Below are 14,757 nucleotides of genomic sequence, written 5' to 3'. Positions count from 1 at the left end.
CAGCAGCCTGGCAGGGCACTGGGGTGGGCTGCAGGGAGATGGAGCTCTGGAGACATTGCAGGGCAGTGCAAGAATCAGCTCTTGCAACATAGAACCATTCATTGTATGGGAAACTGGTAATCACAGCCTGAACGTCTGATTAATCAGCTGAGGCAAGTGTCAGGTCAGCTGTGGGAGCACAGGTGAGAGTAATTCAGCTGTGTTCCTGGAAGGGCTGGAGCTTGACTCCATCTCTTCTAGATTTCATTTAAGGGCTGACCACCACTGTGGCAGCATCTCTTTGAGATTGTTCCTTTGTGGAGGCTGTCTCTGTGTTTTCCATCCAGACTGAAGGTTTCTTCACTGGTGAGTTTTTCCTACAGCTAACCTTTTGGGTATTTATCACCATCCTTCTTGGTTTTTTTAACTGTCTTTTTATTATTTTCACCTTACAATTGTGAAGGTTGGAGAAGAGCTTGGAGATCGTACAGTCCAACCATCAACCCATCTCCACTGTGTTCCTCAGTGCCACAACCTTTACAGTATCAGGGGATGCTGGGGCTGCTCAGAGCTGGCTAGCACTTCTTTTTATCTTTATTGAGTTTGAATTTACTGTAGGATTGAGTCACAGAGAAGAAATGCATTACTCTGGTCTTTGTCAGCAGGTGGATTTATTGGGCAGTCCTGTTTCTGTGGGGTGCCTGTGTAACAGGTTTGGTATCCTGAGCTGGAGATTCTGATAGAGAAAAAACTAATGTGGACTGGATTTGAGGTACAAGGGCTGTGACAGGAATCCCTACTTGTTCAATGCAAATTAATCTTCATCTGGGGTAAGCAGCCAGGTGTTTGACACCAACAATTCCCTGGAAAGAGTCAAGTCTACTTTTCATCCATAGGAAAATGGATGGCTGAAGTGATGGATAGGTTCAGAGGGATGAGCAGGCAGGAAGGATGCTGTGGTCTTGGCCCAATCTCTTTGCTTTGAAGCACAGATAAGCAAGTAACGAGCCCCAGTCCTATCAGGTTGGATGTTAGGGGCAGTTTCCTCTTGTAAAGAGTGATAATGCACAGGTAGTGGTGGACATCCCTGTGGGTGTTCCAGAACAGTGGGGATGCAGTTCATGCTCTTAGTGGTGTGAATGACTCTGTGATGGCGCTCCATCTCCCACTTCCCCCATTTCGGTAGGGATGTCTTCGGCTTTGCAGACAAGAGGAGGGGGCCGGTTTCCATCCAGAGCCGCAGTTTTGCCGCAGCGATTGAAGGGTCTGCAGCCGGCAAACCACGCTCAGCGCCCCTCCCGGCCCAACAAGGGCGGGGGGCGGCGGCGCATGCGCCGGGTGGGGGCGGTGACGGCTGGGTTCTTCGGGGCCGGCGAGCGGCTGGGGCGGCGGGTGTGAGCAGCCGGGCGTGGGGAACGAGGAGCCGGGCTCGACTCCATTCCATCCATCCGCCATGGGGACGCAGGGAGCCGGCAGGAAGAGGTTACCGAACCGGGAACGCCTGACTGCGGAGGACGACGCTCTGAACCAGATCGCCCGAGAGGTGAGCGGCCGGAGGAGGCACCCCCACCCCGCTGCCTCCCCCCTCTCCCTCCGCCCGGGGCTCCCCAGCCGGCGCGCAGGCGCATCCCCGGGCGACGGACGCTAGGGCCGGGCTGCTGTGGGGCTGCGATCCGTTTAGAAGCCGAACAAAAAGCCCTGGGCTGCTCGGAGGCGTGGTGAAAGGCACCGCGATGGCAGGTGTGGCGCTGAGTTGAACGGAGGTGGCAGCGCCTTTGAGGCGGCAATGAGGCTTTACTCATCCTCTATCGAGAATAGAGGAGCGGAGAGAACTTGTAGGGTTGCAGGCAGTTCGCTGGGTTCTGTGTTCCTGTGCCGGCCTTAGCCAAAAATTGTGTCTGCCAAACCTGATTTAACACGGTGCGGAGCCCCCTTCTGTACCTCGGCCCCGTCATGTAGCTGCTGGGGAGGGTAATGTTAATCTCCGAGATCCAGGAAATGGGCTCATCGTGTTTTATGGTGGTACATAGATGTGAGCCTACATCGTGACTTGCTGCGTGCGTTTATTGGGGTAGACATGTAGTCCAGTAAGCACTGCAGCAGTGTTTGCCTTTGATCTGACTTTAAGCAATTAAAACCGGCTGATGCCTGTCCTGTTTCTACCTGCTTAGCCTGACTTGTTGGTTCCAGCGCTGTGAGCTCGGTGTTGATCATGAAGATGTGCGTTTGGTTCTAAGTTCACATGCTTTTTCTGCCTTTTTTCTCTTGTAATCTCCTAAGTGGAGGCTGGTGAGTCTGGCTCAAGCCCTGGTCAGCAGCTCGGGGCTCAGCTCCTTGCCGTGTCTGAGCTGGGTGCCGCTGGCTGCAGCTGGAGGTGAGCATCCTGTTCCCGTGTCTGCCCCCTCCTCTGATAGTACAGCACCGCCTGGCTGCGGGATGGGTTGACTGAAGGAATTACTCCTGTGAGATAAATCGCTCTTAACGGAGGTTTAACTTTTCTGTGGTTTCCTTTCTTCAAGCTCAGCTACTGTAGGATCATACAGTCAGCTAGGAAGGAAGAAGGCGGGGTTATTTTGGTGCAGCTCAGGTAGTATTAGCAGCGTTGGTCTGGGGTGTTCTTACTCTTTTTCTACGCAAAGTATTTCGTAGTATCTTTGGAGTATGTGCTGTTTGCTACGTGAGAGATTTAGGTGGTAAGTTTGCACAAGTCAGGGTTGTGTCAGTATGATGAGGAAATGCTCTTTGGGCATTGCTGGGAGCGAGTAAGTTCCTACAGAGGTGGTGTGAAGTAAAAGGTCAGGAATGCCTCATGTTCAGGATGTAAGTTAGCAAGACTGAATGATTGTGCTCTCTGCTATAGGTTGAGACATGATGACAGCCTAGGGATTGCTTTAGGATGAGGGTTTAAATTCCACAGTCCTGGTCTTTCTATCATTTGATGAAGCTGAATGTAAATCTGTAGCAGGAGGCCTAGGTTATTGTTTTCTGTCGTAGGTTCCTCTTCCACTCTTTGCTGTGCAGTACAGTGGTTTGATGCCTATATAGTGGTGTTTATTTGTTTTCTTTGAGGATCTGCTAAAGGACAATTGTGTTTATTGGAAAGCTCCTTCACAAGCACGTCTTTTATCTTCTCCCTGGAGTGCTAAAACTGTGAACTGAAAAGTTCAAGGTTCAGCATTTTCCCATATTATTTTAACTCCTTGCACTACTGTGTTTTAAGTTTCATGCCCTTACGATAGTTTTGTTGTTTAACAGTCTGTTCTTAGCACAGGGATTCCTGTCCACATCTTTCCACTGGGGGCTAAGAACTCCTACGTAAAATAATGTAAGCTTTGCATCTTCTCCTAATAAAGATGCTTTGAGTCCTTATGTTAAGAAGGGCATGAGAGTTACTGAGATTTCACCTTTTCCGGCCTTCCTTGCAGGTGTTTAGGCAAAGCTTCTTTCTTGCATAGGTTTTCAGTCATTCATTTCCTTCAGCCTTTCTGTCTTAACCAAAAGCCACAGAACCTTGCAATTGATTGTGGATTCTGTGTTGTCTCATTGTTGTGTTCAGATGGAAGTCTCTGTGCGTCATATCTCCTTTTGGTTTTTCCTCCAGAAGGTTAATGCTGCTTTGATGCTTTACAGCTGTTGTCTTGTAATGGGTGAAACATCTTGAAAAACTAACAGGCAAATCCTACTGTGTGTATGGTCTCGCACAGACTGAAAGCCTGGTCTAGTGATCGCTGACCCTGCACACAGCATGAGGGTTGAAACTGGATGATCATTGTGGTCCTCATCAACCCAGGCCATGCTATGGTTCTATGAAAGAGAGTTTTGTGCTGTGTGAGGTTGGCAGCCCTTGGCCCTGCAGGATGTGGGAGCAGTGTTAAGAGGAAGTAACCATAAGTGAACGGAAGGAAATTGTAAAAGTGAAGCTTGTTGTAGTGACAGGCTTTCGGTAGTATTGAGATGAAAAGGTTTGGGGTGATTTCTGAACTAGATCAGCTGCAAGTAGCTTACGTTGACTAGGCCTGTAGTAGTGTTACTGTATCTTGTCCAGCAGAGAAGAGTGGTGCCATATTACTAAGTCTGGTGTGGTCATTAGAGAGCTGGCAGTTCTGTAGGTGTAGTTAAACCAAGAATGCAGTGTTCTGTGTTTTCAACCATCACAGAAGGCTGCCGCTCTGCTTTCTCTGTTACTACACCCAGCTTGTACTGCTGAGGTGGTGTTTTCTGTTTGTCAGCTTTTGCAGATGAGGGTGAAGCTGATCGATGAATGGCTTCTCTACTTTCAGACTCATGTTCTGACGCCAGTAGATGATTCTGTGTTTAGGTCAATGGAAACTTTTGGACTATTTTATCCCTCTGTGTGAGTACATGCCAGCAGTGTTTGCAAAATCAAGTGGTTTGATATTCCTCGATGTCTGTGCCAGCACAGCCAGCAGGAGCTGTTGTACGCACACAGTGCAGTCATCTCTCCCCGCACCCACAGTTTGGGGAGGCTGCTGAACACTGACTTGTAAACCTGACAGGGTGGTTTCCAGCTTTTTCTTTCTAGATGGGTTTGACTTATAACTGGATACTTTGTTTCTGGGAGAGTATCTTCCTGTAACTTCTGAAGCCCTCGGTGTGATACAGAAACAGCCCAGTGTTACATGACCTAAGAGAGATCTGCCAGTACAGTGAGAAGTGCAGTCTATCTAAAAGAGATACTTCTCCTATAAGCAGATACTATTAACCACTCTCTTTCATTTTCTTGAATGAGGAAAGCAAGGTTGGGGCACATTTATCTTTGTTAGGAAAGTGATGTAAACATTGTTATCTTGTATACAGACGTGTTATATGGCTAATGTGGTCTCTGTGCTAAAAAACTTCCTCTTTCATCAACCAGTTTACAGAGCATTACTCTTTCATAGGTCATTCATTTGAAAAGTTGCTCAACCAACATTATTTAATTGTTATTTTTTAATCTCTTTTTCTGTTAAGAGTGTAGCTGTTGAGAAATGGCTCAAAGCAGAGCTGAAGGTAATGAGCCCGCAGTGCTGTGTGAGGTAGGAAGGCCCCAACTAACATCAAAAGCCTATGGTGGAGCTTCAGGACTAGTGAAGAGGAGCTGTGGTAATTGTACATTGAATTTAGAGGTCTGCCTTTTGAACCAAGGTGATAATTTGATGGAGAGCTCTGGCTTACAAGGTGATTTGTTTGACCTGCCTAATAGAGAAAGATGAAAACAGTTTGGTAGACATTGAAGTTGAAACAAACAGATTGGGTATATTCACACACGAGCATAAGTGAGGTGAACTTTATTTGAACTGTTGTACAGGTCAGAGCATTTGAATCTGATATTTAAGAGATGCATGGAGGCTTGGAAAGCAGATACATATTCCAAGACAAGCCATTAGAAACAGTCTGCTGTATCTAACACAAGCTGCTTGTACCTGGCTGCCTTTTTTGCCTTTGTCATAGTGCAAATGTATGCTCCCAAGAGAGCAAATGGTCTGAAAATGCATGCTTGGCTGTAGGCCTCTGTCTAGAATAGAAAATTATAAAGGCAAGGGATGCTTGTGGAGGGTTTGATTCTGAGCCCAGCTGACTTAAATATAGGAAGGGTGGAAGCCTTCTTAGGAAATGCCTGCCAATAGGCTACGGAGAACTGTTCCAAAACTAGGATCATTTTATATCATGATCATGCTCCTCTTCAGTTAATGCCTTTTACTGGATATGTAGCAGTAAAACATTAAATAAAGCAAACGCCTTTTTCCTATAAGTCTTCCCAAGGGAAAGGTGGTTTTAGATGCTTTTAAAAGTGAGGCACAAATTTTAAGATCTATCTCATTTTAGTTAAACGGGTGATTGTATCCTGCCTTCCAGCTCCCTGTCTGCCTATTGCAATGTTTTAGTGTGTTTTTGCGTCTGTGCCTGGCCTGAGTCCTCTTCAGCTGTTCTCACTGTCTGAGGAAACAGCTGTTTAGGAACTGTGATTCCTATTTCAGTCAGGCAAGAGGCTGCTGTTAGGATTAGCAATGTGGAAAGCCCAGCCTTTTTCTTTGTAAGCCCAGATGCTGAGCTCGTCTGCAGTATGTAACACAAATCACTACCTCAGCTACAAGGATATTTTTCCAGGCCAGTTGCTGAACAGAGTTGGGGCTTGAGTGTGCTTGCAGTGCTTTTAACACTTAGTTGTAGTGGTTTTTTTTTCATCATTGGATTGCAAGTAGCATAATCCATATAGCATTTCAGGCTTGTGAAATGAGGTACATGTCCCTCCTGTCAAGTCAGCAGGTTGCCAGGAGCAGTGAATCTATCTAGCTAGATGTACACACTCATGGGTAAACCTTAAAATAGCAGCTCTGAAATATCAGCTGTTGTCTCACTTCTATGTAAATACTTTTGAGGGGACAAGTTGACTGTTGGAATGGAATGGAGAGGGAGGGGGACTGCAGTAAGCCAGTTTCTACTTTAGTTAGTCAAGGGGTTGCTTTGGGAATTTCTCCTTTCTGAGAAGGTAAAGTGGGTATGCTTGCATTTCATCTGGGAGCTCTCTCTGCTTCTGGTGTTAATATGATCTGAATCTACTTTAGATGAAGAATTGGTCTTGTGTGGAAGAAAAGAATAGCTCGTGTTTGGGCATCACCTGCACAGTAAAGATGAGGGAAGTGTTTAAGTGCGTGTTACAGAAAGAAGTCTGTAACAACCCACTTCCAGGAAGCTCTTCTCCCTTTCTGTATTCATTAGGATACAAAAAGCAGGCTTTAGAAAATCCTCAACTGGAGCTGGTAAGATACCTGGCATGTACGTTGAAATAAGAATATTGTGTCAAGCAAAAACTTAGTTATGCCAACCCATACGGATGCTCTCTAACAAAAGCTGTACTTTACTGTGGCTAATCTGAAGACTTGAATTACTGTAGATGAAGCTAAACTACCTGCCACACAGCACTTGAGGTGTGGGAATGACTTTGGGAAGAGAAGGTTGTGAGTGACCATGTGACACAATCTGATTGGGGTTTTTTTGGAGCCTATAGAGAGGTTGTGGATGTGAGCATCCAGAGACTGGGGAAGCACAGAAGTAATACTTCCACCTTAACAAGAATGCGACAGAACTCTCACCACTGCAACTATTGGAAACTGTCTTTGCACTGAGTCAAGTTGGACCTCACCAGTTAGACCTCAGTGTTTGGATGGATTTCTAATTTTGTCTTCAAGCAGATGTTAGTAAGTGGTATGAAGTGCAGAGGGCCAGGCCCAGGGAGTATTTCCCCACTAAGCAGGGCTGCAAGGATGGAGCAGCTTTCTGGCCTGGCCTGCTGAATTTTGGGTGCCTGCAGAGGGTAAGATGCAAGATAACTATTTCCAATACTGATAGGTGCTTGTTCTGGGACATGGATGCATGCTCAAAACAAAAAGGCAGAGGGGAGCTTGTCCCTGGTTAAACAAACCAGTGCCCACAAGTCAGATTTGAATCACACAGGGGCGTTCAGCCTGCAATCCTGCTCTGTGTTCCCTCACCCCCCTCAGCCATGTCATGTTTTCCTGTGATTGAATTTGATGCGATATGTAGTGCCGTTTTAAGGCTGTGGACTTCGGGGCAGAGAGGCTCTGTTCTAAAGCTTTGAAAAATATTCAGGTTTGTTGTCAGCTGTAAAAACTAGAAAACTACAAATCTAGAGTAGCTGTTTGTATGGGTTATGGAGAGATGGATGTTTGGGGCATTGAGCACAATTGCACTGAGCTGGCACAACTCGGACTGAAAACTTAGAGTGGCTGTTTCTGGCTTGGAAGCTTTACTGAATGGATTGAAATGAATTTTGGTGATTTACCAACTTTAAATGCTGTTCAGTGCCAATAGCTAATTGCTATTGGAGCTCTGGGGATTCCAAATAGATAATAACACAGGTATTTGAATGGCATGTCCCCCTCTGCTCTCCCCTTCTCTTCAAGTGACTGAAGACCTGTATATTATTTCAGAGTGTGAGGGAAAAATAGTGATTGTAATGCTAGCATGGTCAGACATCCATCTCTGGAAGGGCTGCACTTAAGTAGCTTGCGCACTGTTGCTATTCCAAGGAGGACTCAGACGCTGAATAAATGGACAACATGGAGAAATGGCTTTGGATGGGGCACTATTGGGGTGTGAGAACTCAGGTTTTTAGCTGAAAGGTTTTTGGTTAGGTTGTTAAACAGAGCGCTTGGTTCTGAACTCTTCTTAGTGAGCAACATGCTGGTAAAATGAAAATTGTGATCGCTTTGTACTGAACTGGTATTTTGGTGCTTTGTAAGCTGTGTTCTTTGAGGAAGTATTTAGATTTCTTTTGTATTATATGTTGCTGTATGAGAAATCAGAGGCTTGTGCAAACCAAAATTGACAGGTGCATCACCATTGGTGTGTTCCTATTTTTGATACCCAGTGATTAGGCAGGGCAGTGCTTGTTATCATTGGCATGTGAAGAAATGCAGAAACAACAGTTAAAACTTCAAGGTGGCACTTTTCTTCCTTCTTAGCTGTCAGAATGTTTGTGTTTATTGTGAATGAGAGCGGAAAGTCTGTATTCAAACGAGCAGGATAAGATCACCAGTCACTCCTGGCTTTCTCCAAAATAGGTTCTTGGAGCTCGGTTTTACCCTGCCATAAGCGTCACTGCTTGCAGTTTTTAATGTCACTTGTGTCAGATTGATTTATCTTTCCCAGAAAGGAGTGTGAGGGTTTTTCCAACTTTCTGAAAGTGACTTCCACAACAGCATTCTGTGCATGCATTTGGTTAGTCAGTGACTTGTCTGTTAGTGTTGCCTGTAATTAAGTGATAATGCATCTGTCATGAATGGTCTCGGTGGCGATTCCTCGCAGATCACACTCGCAATCCTACAACTGCCTCGAATGCAGGCTTCTGCGCTGACGTTGGACTCCAAGGAATAGTGTTTCTTCCCTCTGTCTTTTGCTCTGAAGTACTGCTGACTTCTGCCAGTTTCTAATTTAAATCTAATATCTATTTATTTTTCTTTGCCTTCCCCTTTTGAGTACTTCCTACATCCCAAAATATGCTTTCTTCAGGCCCACATTGGAATACTAACTTTAGATGCGTCTGTCTCTTCTGTCAGCGTTTGCCAGCCTCTTCCAGTAGATGTAAAATGGGCTACAGGAGGATCTGGCATGCTGAAGGGCTGGGTTGGGTTTTTGAACTCATTCCCTCAGGTCAGATGGATTTCAGACATCCTTGCTTGGGTCTTCTAATTATGGAGCATTTATCAGCTGGCATACCAGGTTGACAGGGGAGTAAGGAAAGGCTCTTGCTGTGCTTCATGAGCAGAGAAGTCCCCAGGCTCCAGCCCCCCGTCAGACTCTGTAGCTTCACATTTTCCCCTTCCTTTTTAAAATGCGTGACTTCAGATTCTCTTTGAAAGCATGGTTAAGATATGGCTGGTTACACTGGATCCTGTGTGCTACATGGAAAAAAGAAATAATTTTTGCTTTTGCCAGCCACTGTCAGTGAAAGATATTGGCTTACTGTCTTTTAGTGTGTATGTGTCCATGTAATCATTTCTTGTTGCTCTCTGCTTTTTGTTGAGTAGTGAGGAACATGATAGAACCAACTTCATATGTTTTTCAAGAGTTCATCTGTTTATATTTGAGTGTTCTGCAGCCCTTTTGCATTGCTGTGCAACTGCGTGTTTCCCACCCACCATTCTGTTTAAAATGTACTTTCTGCCACATGAGATGTCTGTGTGCTGCTGCATGGTTTTCTTGCTGAATGCACTGCTGAGCTCTAAGAGGATTTATGTTGACAAATATGTTGAATAAACATCTGTTGAAAATTGAAGTGGGCTTTTGGGACGTTCTGGTGATACCCAAGGGTTGTGATATTCCATTGTCTGTTAAATATGAAATGTAGATCTGTTCTGATGTGAAATGAGTACATTGAAACAGCGATGTGACCTAACCTTTACATGAACTGCGGAGGAATCTAGAGGCTCTGGGAAACAGTGAGCTTGTATGCGGATATAAGGGATAATGTTGGTATATGTAGAATATACCACTGTTTTTTAAATGGTTACACAGTGTTTTTAGTAATATTTGTACATTCTTGTCTAATTACCCCGGAGAAAAAATAACAGCCTTATTTGGTGAACTAAAGCAAGCAAAGAAAGGTTCTTTGTGTGTTGGGGAAAGGCTTTTATATCGCTGATGAAATAAGTATATACTGTCAGACTCAGTCTGGAAGTCATTGTTCAAGCAGAAAGGCATCTGGTAACCCAGAACTGGTTGCTCTCTAACGAAGCAATCTGCAAATGTAGTGTTAGAAAATAAAGATCAATGAGTCTGAGAATGCAGGGAAAATGCGTAAAAACCTTATCTATAACATTTCTGAGATGTGCGCCAAGCACATATAATGTACTCTCTTTACTCAGAGAGCGGTGAGGTGCTGGAACAGCTGCCCAGTGAAGCTGTGGATGCCCCATCCCTGGAGGTGTTCAAGGCCAGGTTGGATGGTGCCCTGGGCAGCCTGGTCTGGTATTAAATGTGGAGGTCTGTGGCCCTGCATGGGGTGGGAGGTGGGAGATTCTTGATCCTTGAGGTCCCTTCCAACCCAAACCATTCTGTGATACTGGGTTCTTGTTGCCCTTTCTTCTGGTGGAAAGTGCTTCTCCAAGGGCTGATCCTTTGTTGCTGCTTTATGCCATTCTCTCAGCAATTTTGTTACTTGCCAGTTTTCTAATGCAGCTGTTCTCAGCATCCAACTGTTGACATGGTCTGAATTTCAGATGGTAAGTCTGAGGAACCAATGATATCTGCTGAGTGGTGATCACTCCCGGGGGGGGATAGGACCTGACTGGGGGGATGGCACCTCTGTGCTGGTGGCAGCGCTCTCAGTATATTCCATGTAGCCTGCCTTGAGTTTTAGAATGCTGATAAATAGCTGTGAAGGTAGTTCTTACCACAGAACAGTCTCTCTAACCTGGTAGTATATTTGTTAGTCAGGGTTAGGGCGCAGGCTCTGCAGGTAATCCAGGATAACTCGGACTCAGTTTGGATACAGTAATCTTATCCCACCCCCACATGAAAGCTGTCCAATCATTTCTTCAACAACAGTGATTTTTCAGCCTTAATCTGAGCTGATGGGTTACTCAGTGCTGTCTCACTTGGTGCGAGTCGGCTTGAAGGCCCTGGCTCTCTAATAGTTTTCCTTAACGCAGGGGAAATGGATTGTGAAACAATAGTGAACATGAGAGGGTAATTGCTGTCCACTGACCAGGTAAGAGTACCTTGTAGATATAAAATAATTTTAAAAGCTCAGCTGTAATGGTGGGATAGTGAGATTCTCATTTATTTTTTTTACAGATCTATTTAAATGATTCCAAGTGTGATGTTTTCTCTGTGAAATTTCCTGTGTGTTTTTTTTTCCTTCAAACCCAAAGTGGATCTTGGCTTTTGGCCGTAGGAGATGTGATTAGGGTGCTGTTGCTAGATGTGAGAATGGATGGTTACGTGTATGGTCTCACTGGCAGGAAGGGGAGTTAAGGTGAAGACCTGCATGAAATGTTCTCCCAACTAACCATCCCCATATTTCCATATCTAGCAAGCGTTTCAGGGCTTAGCAGCACTTTAAAGTAGTGGTAGGCATGAAAACAAATGATAATTTTTTACAACATTTCTCTTGTGTATGGTGTTTGTATCAAAAATGTAAAGTTGACATATGGAAAGAGGTAATGAAAACCAGTGCTTTGTAATGTGTAGTCATTGTGCTGTAGACTCACAAAACACACTGTAAATACAGTTGAAACTGTCTTTATTATCAGGTTGTTCTGTTAACTCGAATCAGACAGAAGAGCTAAACTGAATTTGGACTGAGAACATTCAACCTGCAGAAAGGTGCTCGAGGTCATCCCTAGTTCAGAATGTTGAAGTATAACAAATACTCTGTTTTGTCTTTACTTGAGGCCAGATAAGAATGTAGCATGGGATGGTACTGTGAATGCTTAATGACATGCTCAGTAGTCATGCATTCTGGCTTTTCATTCAGCTCTGGCAGTCTGACTCTTTCGTCAGAGCGCAGAGAACCTGCAGTTTGCCCTCAGCCTTTTTACAGGTAGAACCAGCATGCTTCTTCCAGTGCACTCTATGATGTGTGTATGGGAAACTGGTAATCACAGCCTGAACCTCTGGTTAATCAGCTGAGGCTAGTGTAGGGTCAGCTGTGGAAGCACAGGTGAGGGTAATTCAGCTGTGCTCCTGGAAGGGCTGGAGCTTTGCTCCACCTCTTCTAGATTTCATTTAGGGGCTGACCACCACTAAGGCAGCATCTCTTGGAGATAGCTCGTTTGTGGAGACTGGATAACCAGCCTCAGCATTTTCCAGCTAGACTGAAGGCATCCATATTGGTGAGTTTTTCTTATAGATAACCTTTTGGATATCTATCACCATCATTCTTGTATTATTACCATCTTTGTTTTATTTTACATGACAACCACCATCATTGTATTATTCACACCTTACTAACATGCTAAGCTTGACAGCACACCATGGGAGATGTAAGAACCAGCTACTGAGATTGGATTTCCCTGTTGATGGTTACTGGGAGAAAGAGGTTCAGTGTGGAATGGCAGATAAGGACAGTCCAGATATCTAATATTCTGGGTTGAACTGCTTGAAAATGTTTATACTTACCTTACATGCTACTGATATGGTATTTATAGGATTAGAGATTTGTTTTTAGTGTCAAACTGCTTCTGGAGTTGTACAGCAGGAATGTGAGCAGGCTGGATGTAACAAAATATAATATTAATCTGAGTATTGCCAAATCAGGACCATTGCATAAATGAGTTTAGTTTCAAATTCTGTGGCATTGCAATGTCTGCAACATGACCTGCTTGTACAAGGAACACAGTGGAGAGTATGAGAATGACACTTGTTTTTATATAACACAGTGGTTCTTGTTGACATTCTACTCTCAGAAGTTCATTTGAAGTAACTTTTCTTGCACAATAGTTCTTAAACTAGACCTATTTTTATAATGCATTAAAATACTTAGGCTGGGTGGGAGTCTGCAATAAATATTTTTATTCCCTGAAGTAATGGCTGCTGGCTACTTCTGTGTTCTTACTCATCAGCTGCTGGTCTTGGTTCTGCTGAATTCATCCTTTTTTATCTCTAAAGAGCAGAGGCAATTCCTTATGCATGTTTCACACCCTTGAGTGGGGTCTCATTGACGAGATGCTGTGATGCTTTGGTTCCTACAGGCAGTTCGTTCAGGTGCCTGGCTGTGCCATTACCACAGCTGGCATTGTGCAGCTCTGCCAGTAACAGTGCTGCCTTCAGAACTTCCTCGTGGCTTTCTCAAGTTGTATCTGAACCAGAGAGCCTCAAAAAATTGCTGTACTGAGCGCTGCCAGCCATATGCTTCATAAAACCAAGCTTTAAGTACAAAAGTCTCTCTTAAATAAAAGGTCTGGAAGCTGGAGGCTGAATCTGAGCAAAGCAGTGAAGTCACACTGTAGTGGTTTGTCTCCTCATCCTGTTTGGTTGCTTATGCAGTGAGATTATGTTACCTAAATATGAAACCCCAAGATAAAAGTGGAAAAACATATAGCTTCCTAGAAGGCTTTTTAGTTTGTCAAGCAGTGTTTATTTTAGAAATGGGCTGGTTGAGGAGCATGAGAGAGAATCATGGTAATGCCGTCAAATGCTTCGGTAATTAGATGTCAAAGCACTCAGCATTTATTTTGCTTGAATGCTTTTTAGTGTTATTGCTTTTAGAAGATAATCAGTGTAGTGGGCAACTGCTTTATTTTCATGCATCTTGTTCCTGTGTCAGCTGTCTTCTTTATGGAATATTCTAAGCTCTTCAAATCAAAAAGTCATAGTTACTTTTATAGCAGTTTAATGATGTGCAGAAAGTTACAAGGGTCTGCTTTACTTTGGTTTCTGTTTCTACCATACCACTGCTGAAAGAATGGAATGGAAATGGAGAGTGGACTTTCTTCACTTGAATGCTGACTCAGACTGAGAACAGAGTGAACCTGGCAGAGTTCCTTGGGAAAATCTGTGTTTCTTGGGCAGTCAAGGAGCTGCGTTTTACAACTGTGATGCTCCCTCTCATAAGGGAGAATAAAGGAAAAGTGAGTTGGTGATGTAGAAAGGGAGGATAAAAGGGAGAGAGATGCCTGACTGAAAAATGCCATAGCCCAGTAACAGTGCCTTTTTTTCCCCCCCCATTCCTTAAATCCTGCCTTGCTATATTGCGTCTTTCAAGGGTGTGCAGAACTGCAGGGCCTGTGGTTTGGCTCTGGCTGTCACAGGAATGAGCTTCCTGTCATAACGGCTGTGTTCTTCCCCTGCTGTAGCTGACTCACACTTTGTCAGATGTTGGAGTTAACCCTTAAAAGAGAGAAGTAAGGCAGACCACCTGTTGTTATTAACAGAATCACAGAATGGCGCAGGTTGGAAGGTGCCTCAAGGATCATGAAGCTTCAACCCCCCCCTGCTACAGGCAGAGCCATCTATCTCCATGTTTAATAGTATACCAAGCTGTCCAGGGCCCTGTCCAACCTGACCTTGAACACCTCCAGGGACAGGACATCCACAGCCTCTTTGGGCAGCCTGTTCCAGCACCTCACCTCTCTCTGAGTAAAGAACTTCCCCCTTGATATCCAACCTAAATATTCCCTCCTTCAACTTAAAATTTCTCCTTGTTCTGCTTGTTTTCCCTGTTCTCTCTTCAGAAAGGGTTAGGTCCTGCCAGCGTGGACAGAGAGCAAATGATTTTGTCATGCAGGTTGGTGACTGGCTTTCAGATCTGTT

At 44.5% G+C, this 14,757-nt stretch overlaps 1 protein-coding gene across 7 annotated transcripts in view; it reads left to right on the top strand.

The window, feature by feature from the left end:
- The first annotated feature begins 1,319 nt into the window (after positions 1–1,319).
- The window catches only part of LRRFIP1 (LRR binding FLII interacting protein 1), an 85,607-nt gene continuing 72,169 nt past the window's right edge, over positions 1,320–14,757 (top strand). For 6 of the 7 annotated variants that reach the window (XM_015868063.2, XM_015868058.2, XM_032445942.1 and 3 more), the window contains exon 1: positions 1,320–1,522. In XM_015868063.2, the coding sequence (XP_015723549.1) occupies positions 1,433–1,522 (90 nt within the window). In that variant the 5' untranslated portion in view covers positions 1,320–1,432. Of the gene's footprint in view, positions 1,523–1,698; positions 1,720–14,757 lie in introns of those variants that run through there. The other variant, XM_015868041.2, reaches the window with a different exon arrangement.

This window comes from Coturnix japonica, chromosome 7 (genome assembly GCF_001577835.2).
Source record: "Coturnix japonica isolate 7356 chromosome 7, Coturnix japonica 2.1, whole genome shotgun sequence".
Taxonomy (NCBI): Eukaryota; Metazoa; Chordata; class Aves; order Galliformes; family Phasianidae; genus Coturnix; species Coturnix japonica.
Note: the sequence above shows the minus strand (reverse complement) of the source record. Positions and strands in the feature narration are given on the sequence as shown.